The 19204-nt window shown below is 41.3% G+C and overlaps 1 protein-coding gene across 4 annotated transcripts in view; it reads left to right on the top strand.

Annotated features, from left to right (window-relative positions):
- The window catches only part of LOC142784974 (uncharacterized), a 45645-nt gene that overhangs the window by 14366 nt on the left and 12075 nt on the right, over positions 1–19204 (top strand). For 3 of the 4 annotated variants that reach the window (XM_075883396.1, XM_075883397.1, XM_075883398.1), the window contains one exon: positions 3676–7466. In XM_075883396.1, the coding sequence (XP_075739511.1) occupies positions 3676–3738 (63 nt within the window). In that variant the 3' untranslated portion in view covers positions 3739–7466. Of the gene's footprint in view, positions 1–3675; positions 7467–19204 lie in introns of those variants that run through there. The other variant, XR_012888802.1, reaches the window with a different exon arrangement.

Below are 19204 nucleotides of genomic sequence, written 5' to 3' on the forward strand. Positions count from 1 at the left end.
GCTTGTCTCCTTCGCACAGACAAAAAAGAGCTTCTAAGAAGATCGGTGAACCACATATACCCAATGGAAGGTTGTTTCAAATAGCCCGCGAGAGCTTATCACATTTCAACTTGGGCGGGCGGGAGCCTATAAAATATCATCATCAAATGCCGGAAGAAGAAGAAAGAAGACTGCTGCCTGAAGCGAGTGCGCGCTACTTCACTTCTTCTAATAAACCGTATTCGTTCGAAGCAGTCCCTGGTCTCGATCGTCTTAATAATGCCTTTTGATTTTATGCAAATAGTTCGCTTACCCAGTCGGTATAATTTGATTTGGATAAACTCATAAATGGTCTAAATTTTTTTTACTATACAGCAGGTTTTTTTTTAAAATACGTGACCATAGATGTGAACGCAGTTGGTGGCATGCTTGATTAATGCTTCACTATCACCAGTCTAATTACACCTGCTACAGTGCATAGTGTGACAAAAATAATGGTGTTTAGCATTACTGGCAGCATACACTTTTATGTCTCAAAGTGTGTTAGAAAGCCTGGTAAAATTGTGTGTACTTTTTTTTTCGCTCCAACTAAATGTTATGGTCTACTCAAAGCAGTTTCTGCTCTTTTAAAATCCTCAAAAGGTGTTCAAAAGATGTATCAATGCCATATCCTTCCTTTGTCGGCCTACTCACCACTCTAATAATGAGAATTACCTGACAACATTACCCAGGAAAATAGGGATGTTATAAAAAGTAATGTCAATTCAGTTGTCAAAAAACGTGAACCCATTAGTGACTTGTCACCAAGTTACGTTTTTGTTGACTTTTCTTTTCACAATTTTGTTGAAGTTACTTTTGATAACATCCCCTATAGTTTGTTTGTCATCATTGTCGGTTAGTTCTCATTATAATGTGTTCAGCAAAGACAATGAGCCCTTACATTTATAGTTCTTTTTTTTACTCGTGAATCTGAAACAGTGAATCTCAGTAATCTTAGCGGTGTGTGGCTTGTTTTTTTTTTTTTTTTGATCAGTTGTGCGCGTGTTCGTGTACGTGCATTTAAGTGGGAGGGCAAACCATTGCCACCTCCTGTGACCAGCAGATTTTCTGAGATATAACAGATGCATAATGCTGCCAAAGAAGTATAGGGATATTCTAAGTAATCGTAATGTAGTTGTCAAGAAAGAAAAGTGGAAGAAAAGATAACTTGCCATGGCGAGAGACTGAACCTGCCACCTACAAAAAAAGCGTGAGGTGCTCTACCAACTGTGCTTAGTACCACAGCAGCTATTACCCCTTCCACTTGGCAAGGTATATATGTGTACCTAAACGTCGGAGAGACAGTCAGCCCCGCTTTTTGCCATCATGGCTAGTTTGAGACACTATTTCTTTTTTGTTGGTATCACGTAGCATGTGATGTTATTAGAAGCTGGCAGCCTGACTAACGCTCCTGTGCCTAATGCACATATATACCCCATAAGTGGACGGTTAGATAACTGTCATAGTAGCGCAGTTAGTAGGGCACCAGATGCATTAATCAAAGGTTTCCAGGTTTGGTTATTGCGCACGACAAGTTACCTTTTCATCCACGTTACTTTCTTCTAAATTACATTACAAATACTTCCAATAATATCCCTAGTACTTTTTCTGGCAGCATTGTCAGTTCTCAATATTATCGTTTCTAACAATGAAAAACGAGCCCTCCTTTCCTTCATTCGCAGTGAGAAACTTCTTGTTGTATATGAGGAATAATTGGTAGGCTGTTAGCTCGTGTAATAATAGCGCGTTCTGTGTGCCACCAGTAGGCAAAAAAAGGTGTCCGACACTCGCCATAATAGTAACAGGCAGCGCTGACTGACTCTTCTATAACTAAATGCACATATATACCGTACAAAGTGGAAGGGAGATAGCCACTATGGTTGCTCAGTTCATAGAGCATCAGACACGTTATTCAAAGGTCGCAGGCTCGGTCCCTGTCCAGGGCAGGTTATCTTTTTTCCTTCTACTTTTCTTTCTTCACCATTACAACACTTCTATTCTTCTTGCAGATTTTCTGGTGTTCGTTAAAAAAGGTACCTTAAGTTCTGAAGAGGCAAACAGAATGTGCCAGTGTACGAGCTAGCTCTTGTAGTGATTACAAGTAAGATATGTTTTGAAGAATAAATCATTCTGCCACTTGCCTAAAGAATGGCTACAGGACATGGTGCTGGATGCACTTTGTTATTTTGAATCGAGCTATCTTGAATTCTATTTTTATAAATTACATGGGCTACACATGACGGTATCACCCACTTTAATGCCACAAAGAATATGCAGCGAGCAAAGTTATGAATATGAAATTGCATAAGGATGAGGTGAAAACTGCACCCTCCACGACAATGTACAGGAAGCACAGGGTGCAGGCGTGATTCCTTCTGCCCGCCCTCCTCAAGTGAGAGCTGTTTTCACGTTATTTTGATCAACTAACTAGATTGAGATGTGTTGTTATAGTGCATAACGATGCTCCACGGGAAACTAGGTTTGTCTCAAACTCTGTGTGTGTCTTTCAACCTATATGGTGCCCGGTTCAAGAGTTCATGCAGACCAGATTGCGTAAAACAAAGCATAAAGCAGTTAATGGGACCGAATATCAATTTTTATAGTAGCTGTTTTTTTCGGCAGTAGAAAGCTTACTGGTCTGAGCGTATAATCATGCAGTGAAGCAAGAGAATTTTCGGGGCTTGTTTCTTTTTGTTTGACATAGCTTTCATGAGTACAATTATTGGCAACACACAAATTGCTGGAAACATTTAAAGACTTTTCAGGTCTCTGACTGCTATGAAGTGTCACACAACGCAGGCTGCAAACAGTGGGAGGTCAGCATAACAGCTTTATATGTTTGTGCATTGCAGTTTGCTGCGAAAGCATGCATTTCAATTGCGTGTGAAGTGCACATATTTCGCACTGTTTGCCACGATGGCAGTGCTGCTTTTTTGGAGTTGACTTCTCGGCGTAGGCAGCACAGAATAATGTTGGCACAGGTATTATGGATATATGCTGTAACTTTGACCACTAATCTTTTTGCATGTTAAAGCATCAAACTATTTGCAGTAAACATACAGGTTGCATGACATACTGATTTTTAGGCTTTTTAAGTGCAATTTTAAAAGGAAATGCCACTCAAGTTGCAAAAAGAATGCAGTTCAATTCACGGATTTTTATTTCCACCTCCAATCACACATTATGGCGACTTGTGCGTATCATTACTGAAGAAATCCTAATCAAAATTTTAGCTAAATGGGTTGGTACTGATGTTGAAGTTTGTGCATTGCTCATGAGTAGAACGATAGATTCGTGCCCTACCCTTCAGTACTGCCTGAAATTGATCAGGCAATTTTTGCATATTTTTAGTACCGTTGCTCGATCAGTGTCAGCTTAAGCTATGCCATGAAAGCGACCCACAGCGTCCAGCTAATGTTGTTTCCGTGTGCAACTGTAGTTGCGGTTGTGCTGAATGACCTTTCTTTATATACACTACATAACAAACTTGCTCCTTTAGAGTCAAGTGCATCTTCGGATCGATTGTAAATGTTTGCATATGCGAGGCCTTAAGTTTTATAAAAAATTCCTCAGTGTGCCACGAGGAAATGTGTGTTCTGCAAAAATTTGTATATCATTATATACAACTCTATAAACATCGTCTACAACTTTGTGCAGGTTGACCTTGAGCAGAAAACGAGGAGCGGCAGCAGCCCCCAGAAAAGAGCAAACACCCTCTAAGCTCCCCAAGCGCTCTTCGACAGGAACAGCAAAGTCACTGTGTGTCATTGAAAATCATTGCAAGCAGTGCCTTATCAGTACACTGTGCTGCTCTTTCATTGCGGAAGACGAAGTTGACCATTCCAGAGGAAGTTCACGCTGTGTATTGTGAGTGCTTCAGTAGTTTTATTTTTGTCCAGCCAGCAGTCAAGAAAACATGTGTCAGATTCAGCCGGGATGGCTAGAGGGAGTCGGGCAGGCATGTTTGGACATTTGTCTAGCCAAGTAGTGCCAATTTTTGCACTGGTTCTGTTGGAGTTACTGCCACAAATGACAGAAGCTTCGTCACCACTGTATATGTACAGATGTGTCGGGGAAGATTAGCTGCATTAGTTTTTTCTATAACTGATAGCGGCCAGCATTCTTCATTGTACATGAGTTTTGTTCCTCACTTATGGGTGTAAAGCCCTCCACAGAAAAAACGCTACACGTCCACACACAGAAGGCCCCAAGGCCCTACTTGTAGGTTTTTCGGCTTGTAATCATAAGCCACTCGTTTGGGTGCTCATGAGCATTTTAAACATGTACAGCGGAAAATTTGGGTGGCTGGTCGTTTTGTCGTTATCATATTTCTCGCAATATTCTTAAACATACTGTGCATTACGTTGTCAATCTGGTTCATGTGAATAGAAGACATTACGCAGTTCCAGGCTACTTCAAGCACCGTAATGTAGTATAAAAAGCCTGGAAGCAACCTATAAATATTTTTTAACACAGTTGCTTAATCTTATGCGTGATACATCGCTAAACTTTCGTGCGTATTCATCAATGTAAGCTCGTATTAGTGTTATTCGAAATAAAGATGCGAGTTGACAGACGGAAGCATCTAGTGGGGTAATCAGGGTGAACAGTGGAAGTGCCTCAGACAGGCTGGCCGATGTTGCGATAGGAGGACCTATTTTTTAGAAGTCACTTTGTCACCCTTGGCGTGTTAGTTTAAATGGGGTTAGTAATGACATCGTCTTTTGGTGCAGGCGTGTGTGCCTTTTGGAAATGTTTGTCTGATAAAAAAAAACTATAATGCAGAAGAGTGTAGCCCTCGCTTCCTTTCAAGTTAGGTTGCGATGATACAAAGTGTTCTGTCGGAGGTTGGGGGCAAGGGAAGCAATAAAAGGTAAAAGAAAGAAAAAAAGAATAAAGAAAAGGGGTATGCAAAGTAAAAGTAGTGCGCTACACTGTTCCTACTTTACATCCCCCTTTTTCTTCTTTTTACCCTTCTTTTCTTTTTTCACCTTTTTTTACATTTGCATTGTCCAATCTAGTGCATGAATCAATGACACATGGCTTTGCTATAGCAAAGATGCCTATGTGGTGTTAGATTGAACAGTGCATTGTACTTCATTCAGTTTAATTACAGGCTGATCAGTCTTGCAGTAGGTGCTTCCTGTCTATCACCGCACATGATCAAATTGAAAGTTTGCGCTTGGCTTTTTGTATACTGGTATATAGCTTGTGTCTCGGACTACTCAAAATGAATGTTATTTTGCTGCTGTTTATGGTAATGGAATTATCCAACATGAAAATATCTTGACTTGTGAACTTTGTCAGACCTGCCTTTTTTTCTTTCCTGTGCAGGCATTGTATGTAAGGATGGCAGTAACGGAGAGGTGATAGCTTGAGCTTCAGAAGAATAAATACTGGTAGTGAGACAATTCCACATCAAACATCCCAGCCATTTTGCCAACTATCCTAAATGTGTTTTGAAAAAAGATATTGTGCTCTTTTACTGTATTTAAAACAGCAAAATGCTAAAATATATCGTGGAGAACAAAATATTAGGCCACCTTGGTGCCTTCGCAACTTCCCAGGATGTCGTCTGGGTGTTGTTTGTTAAAAAAATTATTTCAAAAATACTGCCTTTGCTGCACCAAATTTGGTCTAGGTATTAGGTAAAGGTGATTGTGTGTAGTGCATGAAGCTCAATAATATTAATGCAATTTTTTTGCCACATTAAAAGCAAGAAAGCAGTTCTCTTTATATGGCAAGTTATGTGATTACACTTTTTGTTTTAAAGAAGAAAATAATTTTTGACGTTTCCTAATGATGGCTGTTTTCGCATTTTATATACGACAGCTTCGGTTCCGAAGTTCCCCACAACCCTCAATAGGAGACTTCAAACATCATTTTCCTCAATAAAACAAAAATTGTAATGATAACACTTGCCATATAACAAGAACTGTTTATTTGCTTTCAACTTACACATAAAAGTAATTTTCGATTGGACAAACACATAGTGCAAATGGTATCTCAATGTAGACAAAAACGATTATATAGTGATTTTTGTAATCTGTACCTAACATCATTTTTTTTTCGTAAAATATACTTTCTGTGGAGTGACTATTTATGGCTCAAATATTCATACAAAGTGCAGTATTGCCATACAAGAAATGCAAACGATAAACAGTTTGGCTGAATTCTTCAAAGCCTACACTGCAAATCATTTCAGACCCTTAGGGGTGGATTTTTCAATAAATCACCCATCTTACACCTATTATTTCTGCCAAACTTATCCGCACGGGTGTAACTTCTGCTATTCCACCTTTTGTACACCCATTTGTCATAATTAGGTGTACTATAGGTGTATGTTCGCAAATTACACCCAACGGTGTTTCCTTGAATGTTACACCTATCATATATGCATATAGTTTAGGGCATCAATACATATCACATCTCAACGGATTCAATCAAACCGCAAGCCAAAGTTCTGGTGAAAATATCGATGTTTCGGCCTTTGTTTTCATTTCCCGTATCATTCACCAAAATATATCGTGCTATGTATTATATTTATTATACCATCCCCTATTTACATTATTCAGAACATTTCTCACATGTTCAACGACTTAATTCATGAGTTACGTTTTTGGGATTCTTACTAAAAATATTTTGCTGCCGCTGATGTCCATTCTTCCCTGATTCTCACAGAGACATCGGTAAAAGAGATTATGTTGCGCTTAAACATAACATGAAACGATTACACACAGTTTTCGACAGGCTATCGTGCGCGCTTTCTCATTTGAAATCACACTAAGTATTTCGTACCAGAGCTCCTGGTTTATTCAAAACGATAGTCTTTCTTGTGGACCTTCGACGCAAACATTTTGGTCTGTCTGTCTGTCCGCCTGCGCATTTGTCTGTTTGTTCACTCTATACGGCATCTGGTACTTGAAACGGCCGACCCCATCCGCAGCGCCCATCAATGTTGCTCAAGATTGAGCGTTCATGCTTGTGCAATCGTCAATTAAAAAACAATTATTGCGCATGTCTGCGACACCATAACAACACGTATATATTCTGCATGTGCGTATTTTACTAGAAAAAGCATACATAAGTATTTTGAAGGACCGTAGCGATTATCACGCTGCGCCGACCATGCAACGTTTGCACGGAACGGGGAGTGTTTCCAACGCTTTGCTAAGACGAGACGGTGGTCTCACCTACCCGTCGCCTTGCGTTCTACACCTTATCACCTCTGAGACGGGCGCGCACGCCCGTATCAGAGCCATACGCTTTGTTTTTTTTTTTTTCAGAAAACTACCAGATGACGCTCATGTCTCATGTGTGATGTGACTTGATGCGCTCGTTCGCCTCCGCTGCACGCTCGAGGCACTCAAACGCAGTGCCTCCAGAATACCACTCACCGATTTTCTTGCGCAGAACACCAAATAAATGTCATGTTCACTCTCTCCACACGCAAGACTGTCGTCTTTCGATGACATTTGCAGAAACATGCCGATACGGGGCCAATTTTTTTATTGGGGATCCACATATTTCCTTACACTGAAGTATTTCGCATCAATACACAAGTCCCTGATTTATTCAGTGAGTTATATTTAGATCTATGAACATGGATGAGTTCAAATTGAATGTTTGCAGCATCCGCATTGCCGTGGAACTAGGCATGTTTACAAATAACAGGCTAAGCTTACTCTAGTGCAGCTGCTGTGCACGCATGCAGCGCCGCAGGACAAGCTTAGCGAACATCCGCTAAGCACGGGTGAACTCGTGCTTAGCGGATGTGCCACTCTGTGGGCACTTACTGTTCTTTTTTTATTTCCTTGATATGAACGCTTGCGTGTCACTTAACATACACATGAACGATCGTAGACAACACTAGCGCAATGTACCCGTGCCACAAGAATGGAGAAGAGTTGTTTAGTTGCAGCATTGTAATTGACAGTTGTTACTGTGGCGCTACAATGCACTGATAATCGCACATTGCTATGCTCACAGACAATTTAAGACTTGAAATAAAAGCAAGCGTCATTCATACTTTGTCGGTGAAAAAAAGCATAGTCCCCAGGTTCTTGCTGAATGGCAGAGTGTTATTTAAAAGAAGCTAATAGCACAGCGGGGGTGTTGCTAAGGTTTATGTCTGCAGGGGGATAGAAAAAGAAAAAAAAGAGGGCCTGACCCATTCGCATGTACATTTTTGCCTGTGGTTGCATACTTGAGAAACCAAATTGGGTGCTTTCATTTTTTTTTTGTGCGAAATGGGCCAAACCCTGACCCGAATGTAGCTCCAATGACACTCAATTGGCTCATACATACGTTCTCACCTTTCCTGTAAAATAGTAATATTGAAACATTATTTATAATAGTTACTGTTCTAGAAGAACGTTGATAGCATGTATATGTCAAGGCAGCGTTAGTTGAGCTTGTTTAGGTTCTAGATTTGCCCAATTTTGAATAAAAAAAAAGCTCCTCTAACGAACATAAAGAAGGGTGGGAGATGTGTCAAATATGGAACAACCTCATTGCCACCCTTCCCTAACTTTTTATTTATATCTATGTTCCACAAGTAACAAATTTTGACTCCAAAATGTCGAAACAACACCGCAATAACGCCTCACCCGGGAAAAGAAAAATGTACATCACGAAGGCTACGCATTTGCCGCCTGAACACGTCAGTGGCAAAAAAAAAAAAAGACTTTGAAGCTCTGTTAGCAAACAAATACGTTGTCAAGCATGAAATTACACTATATCAAGATTAAGTTATAGTGTCAAGATATATCAAGATATCGTGTAATTACAAGATTACACTCTATCTTGGAGGCTTGACATAGCTTAGAAATTATATCATAAAACGATACTGCTATGAGTTTCGGTTTCGTTTTTGAGGTCTCGGGGCAACTGCGCATCGCCATCGTCAACAGGCAGACTTTGAATTGCGTGGTAACATGTCGTGTGCGCGTTTGCTGCAGGCTGCCGGTGGTTTATTATTTTACTATTCACTTGCTTTGTCCAGGATGCGCACATACACGGCTTGCACAGTTTAACTCGCGCCTACAGTAGATACAGTACGTGTCACTGCAATCTGTGGCGTGTCGGCAAGTACAGAACAACTTCGGTGCGGCGGAGTGTGTGTCCTCTGTCAACGGCTTTCGTTGAAGCTTGTGCACGCCGCAAGCAGAGTGTTTCCGATCAAGCGATCAACGGAGTGTACGCAGGGAGCTACATGGAGAACGCTTTTGGATTTCGTGCTATTGCTGAAAAGGTAAGCTTTCGTGCACGCGAACAACGAAGTGCAGAAGTGCGTGCCTGCCTGCCAACTCCCGATTTGCCCGCGATACTCGTAATTGCAGATCACTTCAAATGGCAACATTGCCAACAAAGCTCCTAGCCTACAAAACATTCGTCAGGCCTATCCTCGAATACGAAAGTACAGTGTGGTTTCCTCACACCCGCACAAGCATAAAGAAAATTGAAGCAGTACAGAGGAAAGCCATAAGATTCATCCACAGCAAATATAAACGTGAACAGTCACCCACTAGTCTGCTAACTCTTTCTGAACTTCCTATGATAGAAGTACGAGCAAAACAGGCACGTCTAAAATTTCTTTACCAACTCCCGCACAATTATTTTAAAATAGACAAAACAGACATTTCAAATTACGTGTCTTATTGACAAACACGAGCCACAAGACACAAACATACACACACATTAGTACAATACAAATGCAACACTGATGTGTTTAAAATTCTTTTTTTCCAGTAGCTATTCGCGAATGGAACATGTTGGCCCCTCACATAACCAACACTGAGTCACTGTCTCAGTTTGAATTAGAAATTGAAAACAATTCTTAGCTTCTTTAAATACCCAGTGACAATGGTAATGAAAGCAGTATGTACTACTTGTATGTTCTGTAAACAGCCATGTAAGCGGCCTTATTGTTAAACTTGCCATTTTTGTATGCACTTGTATTTTGTTTATGTTGTGTAAATATTGCTAATGTACAAAGTGCCAGGTTTATGTTGCTTTTATGTTCTGTATTACAGTTTTTTTTTACTATTATAAACAATCATAGCATCTGTACAGAGTGCCCACCTTCTATGGTCTCAATAGAGACTGGCAGTATTGCAAATAAATAATAAATAAAATGCAGCAAATTCTAATGGGCCATTTTCATTATGAAAGTGCACAACAAAGGAAGGTCATTTTCCACACTGAATATAGCTGCGTCGTGTTTTTTTTTTGTGTGTGTGTGCCTGAGACATGATCGTGAGAAGCGTAAATGGAGACCAGAAAAAGTTACTGCGGCCTGAAAATAAAATATCTGAACCTCAAAGAAAAGCTTCAGACTTTTTTTTAATTATAACTTTCACATCCATGTAACAAAAAAAACTTCGCAAACACTTGTTTGGTCCCATAGCCTAACTGGCTAGTAGAGGGACCAATTGTGTGACATACCTACATACCTGCGCAAGTGGGTACACAGCAACAAAGGACATCAAACTGGATACAATGTTTAAAACTAGAAAGAAAAAACCAAAAAAAACATAATTGAAATATACAAAGAAACAAAGCGCAGAACATAGCAACTTATAGCACAGAATAATAATAGCACTAGAATAATATTAATCATAATAATATTAATAACACTAAATAACTATACAATCGTATTACTTATAAAGTTCGCATGAAGTGGCAAAAAGTTCGCAAAAATTCGCAAAAAAACTCTTCATGGCCAATGAAAAATTTCTGGCCTCTTTCACATCAGTCCGTATTGCATTCCATTTGAGAGCGCCGTGAAATTCTATGAGCCTTCGACCGTAGGCATTTCTGGCTACCGGTAAATTAAAATAGTGATTAGCTGCAGCTCTAGTACAGCGCGCGGGTAACGTAAAGGTGCTTAATGGGAATGGGTCATCACGTTTTATTATTACATGCACTATATCAGCAACACTGGACACGTGAACAGAGTCCAGTGGAAGTACACGCATCATTTGAAACAGTTGTTTTGCCGTATCCGTCGTGTTTGAGTATGTGATAATCCGGACTGCCCTCTTTTACAGGCGGCTAATACATTTCAAATGAGTTTTATATGTACTGCCCCACGATGCTATACAGTAGCTAAAGTGACTGTGCACGAATGCAAAATATAGGATGTGTAAAATCGATGCGCCATAACATTCACGGGCTTTTAGTAGCATGTGACACCAATATGCTAGCTTGGAGCATGTCTTTTCTATATGCGATTTCCAGTTCATGTCCAAGTCAAACATGACACCTAAGTACTTAAACGAGGCTACTGGCCGTAGCAGTGCCGCATCTAAAACCAAGTTCAAACCTCCAAAGTCGAGTTCTTTTTTCCTAGAGTGAAAGACAATGTATTTAGTTTTCTCTCTGTTGATATTTAGGTGGTTTCGTTTAAACCATATTGTACTCTCTATAACTTTTCGTTAATTTTACCTTCGATGTCCCTTAAGCTGTCACCAACAAAGATTAGTGCCGTATCGTCTGCGTACATTAAAGCTTCTGATTATAGTAGGATGGAGGGAAAATCGTTAACGTACAGGGAAAAAAGGGTGGGTTCAATAACTGAGCCTTGTGGTACCCCAGAGACTATTGATTGAGTAGAGGACTCGACACCATTCGTCACTACTCGTTGCTGGCGGTAGGATAGGTATGATTTAAGTAGCTGGTGAATTTTGCCTCGAAAACCGTAGTCATGAAGCTTACTTAACATGATGTTGTGGTAGACGGAATCGAAAGCTTTTCTTATGTCTAAGAAAACTATGACGGCTATCTTATTGTTGTTCAAGGCTTTGTTAACTTGTTGGGTTAATACCAAAACTGCAGTAGATGTAGGTCTGTGTACTCAAAAACCATGTTGGTTTGAGCAAATTATATTATGTTTGGATGCAAATGATGTTATCTGCGCTGATAGAATATTTTCAAACACTGTATTTTACACTTAACACAGATATCGGTCTGTAATGTGAGGCACTTGATCGGTCTCTATCTTTGTATACATAGACGACTTTGCCCAACTTAAGCTCATAATAATTTTTGCATGGCAGATGAAGTAATGTTTCTAATGTGCTCGTCCCACCTTAAGTCGGACGTAATTGTTAAGCCTAGGTATTTTTGTTTGTGTACTCTGCTCAGAGCAGTGCCATTTATAGTGTAGCAAAAGTTTGATGGCTCTCCTCGTTGTTGTCATGCAAGCTGACTTTTTTTTAACATTGATTGTCATCTGCCAGTTTGAACACCATTCAGAAATAGCAGAGAGTGATTTGTTGAGCGAATAGTGATCTTGGTCATTTCTAATTTCTCTATAACAAGGGCCCAAGCACGGAACCCTGGGGCACTCCTGACATGACTGGTACAATATTTGATGCAATGTTTTCGACAACAAGCTGAGACCTATTAGATAAAAACTCACGAACCCAAGCAACAATTTCTCCGTCCCCGATAATGTTTTGTAGTTTAACGATTAGCTTGGTGTGGCAAACGCAATCAAATGCTTTTGAAAAGTCAAGTAAGATTATGTCCGTTTGGCTGTGATTGTCAATACCTAGTGCAAGATCGTATATAACCTCAGTCAGCTGCGCCGTGGTTGATAAGCCCCTACGAAATCCATGCTGGTTGGGGGACAGGATGCCCTCGTTTTCGAAAAAAATTGCTAACTGTTTTAAGACTATTGCTCGAATAGTTTGCATACTATGCTCATTAAAGATATCGGTCTGAAATTGGATTCAATGGATTTATCTCCCAATTTATAAATTGGAATAATTTTAGCTATTTTCTAATCTTCTGGTAGTCTTGATGTTGAAAGTGATTTACGGACAATACTGCAGAGATATCTGCTACACCATTCTGCGTATTTTTCAGAAATTGGTTAGGTATATTATCTGGACCACACACTTTCTTAGTATTTAGAGCAAGCCAAAGATTACGAATACCAGTGTCTGTGATAACAAGAGGGTCCATCACAGACACCACACGTGGAACCGATTCCGGCATGACGCTACTATCTCTTGTAAAAACTGAATGAAAGAACTGGTTATATCTGTTGGCTTTATCTAATTTTTCAAGTGACGATAGTTGAGTGGTGAGCGTGTTCTTTCGGCGAAAGTGGTTCCAAAATCTTTCTGGATTACTTTTGAGAAAGCTAGGGAGTACAGTATTGAAATAGTGTTGTTTGACTTCCTTGGATTTTTGTATAAAGTTTTTTGCGGCAAGCGCAAGTCTGGCGGTGCTAACTAAGTCATTTCCGGCAGCCTTGTTAACTTTCCGTAATTTTTTGCGTTGGCGCTTTGCGTGTATTACTTCACGAGAAACCCACGGGTTATCTTTTAATGTCTTTTTCAGTTTGATGAGAACAAAATTTGTTGTACAGTGTGACACTATGTCTTTAAAGCGCAACCAGACAGCATTTACATCAGTGAAAGGATCTGAGGCCACTGCCAAAAACTCTTGGTATTCATTAGCTAGATAGGTTTGTATGCGGTCGTCGTCAGCTTTGTCGAAATTGATTATAGTTTGGGCAGCAGTTTGTACTGATATTTTATAATCTAGAGGTAAAATACACATCGGAATATTATGGTCAGATATTCGTTTTATTACCTCAATCTTCACCTGTTCTAAGAGAAAATTGCTACTTAGTAAAATGAGGTCGAGTATACTCTGACACTCGCTTTGCTCTCTTGTGGGGCTTTCCATGATTTGGCAAAGGTTAAAGTTTAACATCATGTCGAGAAGGGTTTCTGAAGCCTTTGATTTGTACTGCATAGTAGACCAATTAAAATCTGGAAGGTTAAAGTCACCCATGAGAATGACGCGGCTGTTTCGAGCATGCTGCTGCAAATACTTTTGTATCACAATAATGCATTCATGGCCACATGTGGGACTTAGATACCGCCAACGACCATGCTTGTGCCATTTGCATTAATCTTACAAAAAACTGCCTCGGCATCAGTTACCTCTGGCAGAATGACCAGTGGGATTGGTTTCTTTATAGCTAAGGCTACGCCTCCACCACGTGATTGCCTGTCTTTCCGAAAGAGTACATAGTTTGGGGGAGTAATTTCATCACTCGAGACGGGCGGGGATAACCATGTTTCAGTCATTGCTACTATATCTGGTTCACGATCGAGCAATAAGTTTTCAAATGGCTGTACCTTATTTAAGATACTTCGAGCGTTTATGTATAGCAGAGTTATTTTTTCTTGAGCTGGTTTTGCCAAGTTCCTGGATGGTACGCATCCTTTTTTCTTTCTTCTACGCTCTCGTACTTTTTTGAGCTATTTTTTCATGCTTTCTTATTTCAACTTTGTCATTCTTTTCGACATCCCAGATGTAAACACGGTTATTAATGAACAGCTTGTACACTAACGACACCTTGTCTTTGTTTTCATGGTTTTGCTTAGCACTGTCCCAGAGTTTCTTGCGGGTTTATCTAAGTTATCGTGAGAAGTCTTCTTCTATCGAATAATCCGTATTTTTCAGCTTGAAACCGTTTTTGAGTATAGCATTTTTACTTCTTTCGTCAAGTAAATTAGGTATGACTGGCCTCGTCTTGTTTGGTCCTCTTCTTCCTAAGCGATGTATGTGCTCGATGGCCACAGGTTCGAGTTCAAGGGTTTCTGTGATTCCCTCGTTTACGACCTCTGCAAGCGCTTCGCTAGTTTCACCTTCCGCTTCTGGTATACTATAAACTGTAGATTAGGTTTGACCTGCTGCGGTTTTCTAGGTCATCTATTCTCGCTTTGAGGCTTTTAATTACTTTATTCATGCCATCTATTTGTTCTTGGCATGCAAGGACTTCAGCTTCAAGTTTTGCAGTGACATCAAGCTTGCAATCTATATCTTTAGACGCTTTTCTTTGATATCTTTAATGTCCGAAGCTATTTCGGTAAGTTGTGTGGCGATTTCCTTCAAGTCAGGACCAGGGTTGTTTTCAATATCTCCACCCATCAGCAGTAGCTGCCTAAGAGATGTCATGCACAATTCATACACAGCACTACACTGCCATTGGCACAGCAATACCAAAAGAAACGGTCACTCGAGCGGATGCATTTTCCAAACTGCTTTCTCACCTACAAAATGTAGGTGAAGGGGAAACTTGAACCCCGCATGTCGACAGTACCGCCGTGCCCAGTGACAGATGGTCCCCCGTGGAGCAGATATATGGCAGGCGGTGCAGACGCAGGGTGGCACTCTACAGCACGTAAGTAGGTGCATGTGCCGGTGGGCTGATGCAGCTGATAGTCCAAGATCGGTGTTGACATCGTCGATGCATGGTTGTTCCGTGCTTGCTGGTCCAGCGCAGTCGCAGCAGCCCCGGCAGTGCCGAGGCGCACATCGCCTGAGCCGATCAGCAGGCCGAAGACGAACTGCAAAATGTAGGCAAAGGGACACTTTGGGAACCGCATGTTGACGGTACCGCCGTGCCCAGTTTCTCTGGGAACACATACAACGCACACAGGCCCTATGAAAACCTATGCAAACTGACCACAAGTGCTCAGGTGCCATTGTGTAGCAGCGATGACAATGCATCTGACTCCTCCGATGGCAGTGCTAGTGCTGCATATGTGGTTTCCATTTCATGTGATTACAACGTACAGACACTCTTTGTTCCTGTTTTCACTTTCATTTGGCTTTTTTACGGCCCCCTTCCCTTGCATTCCCTCCTCTAGCCAAGCTCTTGTGTTCTTTTGTTCTCTACTGTACTCCTGTTGGAGAACTGCACAACTAGAATACGAATGGACGAACTTATTTTGTTGCTTTCCTTGCTGCTAAAGCTGACTCTTTCTTCACCTACTGGTTAGGCGTAGGGAGTTACCAGCTTTATGTGTGGACCTTTTGCACTCATCTCGCTTTCTCCCTCCTTGTAGCAATTCGATTTCGGTTTGCTTTGAGTCTTTGTGCTAAGAAGTTTTTTTTTTCATTTTGCTTTCTCTAGTTTGCCTGAATATGCCCATAAAGTTTGTTGCCCAGACTTCCTGTGGTTGTTGGTCGCTGCGAGAGTTCATCATGACAGAAGAGGCCAGTTAAGTGGTTCGTCTTAAGCAGATTTTTTTTGCGTCGAGTCTACGAGAAACCAAACAAACATTCCTTTGTTGTTCATCTTAAGTAAGAATTTGTCTCAACAGAGTTCGCCGTAAAGGGAGTCTACTGTACTTGTAATGTAAATGTGAAGAAATAAAAGTTGACCAAAAATAACTTGCCATGGGCAGGCACTCAACCAACGACGTTTGAATAAGGTGCCCAATGTTCTAACACTGAGCTATGGTGGTGGTAGTCCCTCTGTTTACTTTATAGGGTATATATGTGCATTTAAACGGGGCAGTGCCAATCAGTGCCACCTGTTGTCCTTATGGCGAGTGTGGAGCACTCTTTATCGGACTGTTTGGGGCCACGTAGCACATGAACTTATGACGAGCTGGCTATTGACCAGTAATCCCTTGCATACTACCTGAAGTCATCGAGTTTGCCAGGGACCATTTATATGCACATATATACCCTATAAAGCGGACAAAGGAATGACTGCTGTTTTAGCTCGGTGGTCGAGCATTATTCGAAGCAGCACATCGCTTCGAATAATGCTCGACCATTGAGCTACAACAGCAGTCATTCCGCCGTTCGCTTTGATCACTTCAAATAGTGGTCTCCGCCAGTGGCAAGTGATATCTTCGTGCACTTTTTTTTGCTTTCTTGACGTTTACATTATAGTTAATACTAACAATGCCCTATACTTTACTTGGCATCATTGTTTGTTAGTTCCAGTAATATTGTGTCCAACAAAGAAAACAGGTTGTTGCACTTCTTTCCGGTGTCAATACATGTCGCTTTGGGAAAAGCTTATGTAGTGCACTCAGGAAAGGTTTTGTACATGAAAGGTTTGCTACCTCGATGCCTGCATTGCCACAGGCATCAATGTAGCAGAGCGCAGCTCTCGATTGTATATCGGCATGGTTGTACGTTTTTTGGTGTCTCCACCTGCATGCATGAGCTAGGAGGTTTTTCATTACTAGAATGATTTCATCTGATCAAACTACTTGTCAACACATCGTCTTGCCTTGTCTCTTTCCAAGGGCTCGCCTCTTTCTGAGTCAAATTTTCTACCCTTTGTGCGTGCCACAAGAGACGATTGTCAAATGTCGGCCCAGGACGAGTTCCACTCCCGCCTGCGCTTTGTTCGTCGTGGACTGGTGGCCATGGCATCGGGCGGGGCCGACGACAATGGCAGCCAGTTCTTTTTCACCTTGGGCGCCTGTCCTGACTTGCAGAACAAGCACACCATTTTTGGGAAGGTACATAGTGTAGCAGTTGCTGCAGCGAGAGAAAACCTGTTGTATTAAATAAAGCGGAATTTTAGTGAGAAAAATGCACTGCCTGCATTACTGTAAAAGCAGTAGATAACATTGCCCAAAAGAAAATGAATAAAAACATTTCTATAGATAGAGCAAGTTAAATGTCAAGAAATGTTAGTACTCCACAAAACAGAATTCCAGGAACTGCCATATAATACACAATATTGGTGAGCTCCCTTACCTTGAAGCCGAAAAATGAAAAAGAAAAATCAAGCACAAAACTTTATTTTTTTGAGCTATCTCACTCATTTAAACCATGGAAGCTCTCATCCAAGGACGATTGCTTCTCACCAATTGCATCGCACCAGGTGTCAGGGGTACGGAGATGAATATTTTCATTTATCATTCTCTGGTGCCAAATGAAAGGCGAAGCCCTCAAGACTTCGGAAAAAGTATCGCTAAGTGTGTGTGTGCACCCTAAAAAAGTATTTAACTTGCACTTTGTTAACCTATTTTTAGCGGCGATGGCGTAGTGGTTAGAGCATCCGCCTCGCATGCAAGAGGTCCGTGGTTCAAATCCCGGTACCGCGATTTTCCCAACCGGATTAAAAAAAAAATCCGCGTGTTGGTGGAACTGCATTAAGAGGCCTGGGGTGCGGCCTCACCGGCAAACACCGCCGAGAACGCATACTTTCACCAGAGAAGGATTGGCCACCCTGGTGCAGTATCTGGCCACTACCTCCCACATGCTTACGTCAAATAACTCACGGCCCTCAGTCCCCAGCAGCTGCGAAGCAACTGACCACGGCGGCGGTCAGATCTGCAACGCAGCAGAGGGTGCTAAGAATCTCTGGATCCGGACAGGCCGCCATTGGAACCTGAACTTGGCAACGTTTAACGCTAGAACCTTATCTAGTGAGGCAAGTCTAGCTGTACTATTCGAGGAGCTAGAGGGTGTTAAATGGGATATAATAGGGCTCAGTGAGGTTAGGAGGACAGACGAGGCCTATACGGTGCTACAGAATGGGCACGTCCTTTGCTACAGGGGCTTGGCAGACAGAAGAGAACTAGGAGTGGGGTTTCTAATTCACAGAAACATAGCTGGCAACATAGAGGAATACTATAGCATTAATGAAAGGGTGGTAGGTATCGTAATTAAACTGAATAAGAGATACAAGATGAAGGTAGTACAGGCTTACGCGCCTACATCCAGCCATGATGACGCTTCAGTTGAAAGCTTCTATGAAGACGTGGAATCGGCAATGAGTAAGTTAAAAACACAGTATACTATAGTGATGGGCGACTTTAATGCAAAGGTAGGGAAGAAGCAGGCTGGAGACTAGGCAGTAGGAGATTATGGCATCGGTACTAGAAACGCCAGAGGAGAGCTACTAGTAGAATTCGCAGAACGCAATAATTTACGGATTCTGAATACCTTCTACCGAAAACGAGAAAACCGCAAGTGGACATGGAGGAGCCCTAATGGCGAAAATAAGAACGAAATAGACTTTATAATGAGTGCACACCCTGGAATCGTGCAGGATGTGGAAGTGATTGGCAAGGTACGATGCAGTGACCATAGACTGTTACGGTCTCGAATTCGCCTAGACTTGAAGAAGGAACGACATAAAATGATACGCAAGAAGCCAATCAATCAGCTAGCACTGAGAGGGAAAGTACAGGAATTCAGAGTGTCGCTGCAGAACAGGTACTCTGCTCTTAGTGAGGAAACCAACCTTAGCGTAGATACAATGAATGATGATCTGACGAGTATCATTACGGAGTGTGCAGTGGAAGTTGGAGGCAGGGTAGTTAGACAGGACACTGGCAAACTTTCCCAGGAAACGAAGAACCTAATTTAGAAGCGTCAAATTATGAAAGTGTCAAGT

Source organism: Rhipicephalus microplus, unplaced genomic scaffold, assembly GCF_043290135.1.
Source record: "Rhipicephalus microplus isolate Deutch F79 unplaced genomic scaffold, USDA_Rmic scaffold_16, whole genome shotgun sequence".
Lineage (NCBI taxonomy): Eukaryota > Metazoa > Arthropoda > Arachnida > Ixodida > Ixodidae > Rhipicephalus > Rhipicephalus microplus.